The sequence below is a fragment of the Carcharodon carcharias genome, chromosome 27 (assembly GCF_017639515.1).
Source record: "Carcharodon carcharias isolate sCarCar2 chromosome 27, sCarCar2.pri, whole genome shotgun sequence".
Lineage (NCBI taxonomy): Eukaryota > Metazoa > Chordata > Chondrichthyes > Lamniformes > Lamnidae > Carcharodon > Carcharodon carcharias.
The window spans coordinates 10263169-10266760 of NC_054493.1; the positions used below are offsets into that span (position 1 = coordinate 10263169).

A 3592-nucleotide genomic window follows, 5' to 3' on the forward strand; every position below is an offset into this window, starting at 1 on the left:
CTGAGTCCTTCACCATCTTTGGGATCCTGTAACCAGATGCCACAGGAATCGCTTGGCAGAATTGGTTTCCACTGTTTTCAGATGGGATCTTCATGCGAACTGAACCACTGAGAGAGGATTAATGACATTGAGATCCAGTTTATTCCTTCAAAAACCAATAAGCTGAGACTGCAATCTCAACCTTGATTGGGCAATATCCTCTGGAAGTTACTCCGTTTTTTGATTGGCTGTTCTACATTTTTGTCAGAACACCAATGGCTCTTTTTGTGACCTGGAATGTAACAGTCACCTGAACTTGGTTGGAAATCAACTCAACCATTCAGAATGGAAATGCTAGCCTTGGAGCCTCGATGGGCAACGCTGAAGAAGTCACTTTCATGATGCACTTGCTTGTCATTCCCATTTTTCTCGGCCCATGCTTCCTATTAGGTATCACTGCGAACTCAGTTGCACTATGGCATATCAAAGGAAAGAAAATCTCATCGCCCACTGATATCCTCCTTCTGGACTTAATCATCATGAACATCGTTATAATCCTGGCTTCTGCAATTACCATTCTGAAAATTATACATTTATTTATTTCAGTACAACTACTTGATTATTTCGTCATTAGCACCAACATAATCAGCCTTTACGGCAGCCCGTTCTTCATGACCTGCATTGCTATTGACCAGTACATCACTGTTGTTCACCCCATGAAGTTTCATGCCTGCAGAAAGCCCAGATATTACGTTGTTCTGTCAATAGCAGCTTGGCTGACGATGCTAACCCTGAGCTTGGTGGTCTTTTTCCTTGCAAGAGGCCCGTTGGGCAACTCATTTACATGCAGTGCTCAGGTTTCAGCCTGGGAGCAGAACCTGGTGCTTATGCTGTGCCCAGAAATTGTGGTGTTTTTCATCCCAATCCTAATCCTTTTGACCTGCTATGCCCTGAGTGCAAAGAAACTGAGTGAAGTGGGAACTGGGAAGGAATCTATGGAAATGATGAAGAAGAAAGTGCTGAGAACCATTTGGGCAATTTTGGCTCTTCTGCTTATCTGTGTTGCCCCATATCACGTCACTGAAATGTCTTTTATTCCGAAGAGCCTGCTGGTTCCCACAAAGGAAACCTTGAGTTGGTACATTTGTAATGTTCGTCCGTATACCTGGGCCATCAGTTTCCTGAACACTGTCCTTAATCCTCTGCTCTACATTTTCAGGTCCCAAACTTTTCAATGGAAGGCGGGTTGCTGTAGAGTACGCCAGTAACACATGGTGCAGGGACCGCAGAGCCCATATTGACCTGAGTCAATATTATTGGACTATTAATTCACTCACCCAGATTAATGCTCTTGGGACTTGAGTTCAAATCCGTCCACAGCGACTGGAGGCATTTAAATTCAAATAATTATTAAACCTGGGCTCAAAAGCAAACCTCATTAATGGTGGCCATGAAACCTGTCGGATTGTGATTCAAACAAAATCATCTAGTTCACTAATATTCCTTAGGGAAGGGAATTTGCCGTCCTTACTTTGTCTGAGCTACATGTGATTCCAACCCCTGAGCAATGTGGGTGACTTTCAGCTGCCCTTAGAAATTCGTCAACAGGACACTCATTTGTACCAAACCGCTGCAGAAAGTTCAAAAGGAATAAAACCGGATATCGACCTAGACACCAGAAACGACAAAAGCAAACCCTGCCCATTCGACCGTGCTATGTCTTTCTCTGTACCCTCTGGGGGCTCGTGACAAAACTGGGACAGCTGCCCTACCAAAAAGTCAAGCAACAGTCTAACATAGTCATACTCAATAACGTACTTACAGACTCCTCCATCATCATTTCTGGGTATGTCTTATCCCACTAACAAGCTAAACTGCCCAGAGATTGCGGCACACTGATATATAGCCGGGAGGTTAAGGAAGCCTTTTATTGATTATCACGAAACATCCTTTTATCGACTGGTGAATCGATGTCCCCCTGTATTCAGCACCACGTGGTAGAAGCGCTGAGGGACACAATGACATTGGAAATAGTCGGGTGGTGGTCTTCAATGTCCCTGATCAAGACTGATGGCAGCAGCGCTACTGACTGAGCTTGCCGAGTCCAGAATGACATATCTGCCAGATTGGGCATGTGGCAACTGGCCGGAGAAACAAGAACAGGGAAACAAATTATTAGGTTTATTTTTACTAATTTTTGGATTGACCATTGCTGATAGGGTAGGGAGGGAGCCCTGAGAGTTGTTTTGGGTTAACATCGGGCTACAGGGAGTTGGTATAGTGTGGGTCTAATTTAAAATTGATGCTGGGCTATGTCGAGAGAGCGGGACAAAACGTTAAATTTCAAAATCAAAATTTGTTTTTGAAAAACTCCACAAAGCCTGTCCACCATCTACACGGCACAAATCAGGAGTGTGATGTAATACTCCCCACTTGCCTGGATAAGTGCAGCTTCCAAAACACTCAAGAAGCTTGACACTGTCCAGGACAAAGCAGCCCACTTGATTGACACCACAACCACAAACATTGACTCCCTCCACCACCACAGTAGCAGCAGTGTGCAGCATCTACAAGATGCACTCCAGGAATTCTCTAAGGCTCCTTAGACAACACCTTCCAAATCCACGACCACTACCATCTAGAAAGACAAAGGCAGCAGATATATGGGAGCATCACCACCTAGAACATCCCCTCCAAGTCATTCACCATCCTGAGTTGGAAACTTATCGTCGTTCCTTCGCTGTTGCTGGGTCAAATTCGTGGAACTCCCTCCCTAATAGCAATGTGGGTGTACCTACACCACATGGGCTGCAGCTGGTCAAGAAGGTAGCTCACCACCTCCTTCTGAAGTGCAATTAGGGATGGGAAATAAATGCTGGAATTGGGCCCAGCGACAGTGAAGGAATGGCCAAATATTTCCAAGTCAGGATGGTGAGTGGCTTGGTGGGGGACTTCCAGGTGGTGGTTATCCCATCTGCGATTCATAGTGAGAGAACTACAGGGCCGTGGCAGAGCGTTACCTGTGAGATTGCTTTGTTATTAATACATGGCCATGAGGATGGAATATTCGATGTGCTTCGTTCTAATTAATGCAGTTCTGGAGGGGCAGAATGAGTCGTAGAGTAAGAGTGGAATTAATAATCGCCAATGAGAACAGAGTGACCAGTGAGATTTGTTTGCAATTAATGCAGGCATATGGGAAATAAGTATAGGGCATAAGGATTAGATTGGAATTTGTGCTGCTTATTTTCTATTCGCTGTTGGTTGATGTCTCAGTTTTTCTATATAGGCACTTGTATGTGTCCAACTTGAACGATTCAGTAATTAGTAGCTTCTTCAGAGGAAACATGACTGGTTTGTCAACATAGATGCTAATTTTCATTGTCTGTTTGTTTCATGGGCTGTTGGAGTTTACTGTGAAGTGTTCTTTGATCGATGAATGTTGTGTTTGTAATTATAGGATCCATAGCCAATAAAACGTGTATCTAATGTGAAACCGATTATCCCTGTCTTTTTGTTTTTGTCAAAGAGAAGTTAAAATGTATGAACCAACACCAACTAGAACTAATTTATTGTCTCTCAAAACTGAGCATTTATACAGCGCCTTGAGTGT

The 3592-nt window shown here is 43.8% G+C and overlaps 1 protein-coding gene across 1 annotated transcript; it reads left to right on the forward strand.

Annotated features, from left to right (window-relative positions):
- Positions 1–350: 350 nt before the first annotated feature.
- On the forward strand, positions 351–1247 carry LOC121270163 (lysophosphatidic acid receptor 6-like). Its single transcript, XM_041175467.1, has one exon. It carries the CDS (start codon positions 351–353, stop codon positions 1245–1247), a length of 897 nt encoding a protein of 298 aa, XP_041031401.1.
- The last annotated feature ends 2345 nt before the right edge of the window (positions 1248–3592 follow it).

Bases quoted from the DNA above. Each gene is read 5' to 3' on its own strand.
- LOC121270163 (XM_041175467.1), top strand. From the start codon at position 351: ATGGGCAACGCTGAAGAAGTCACTTTCATGATGCACTTGCTTGTCATT.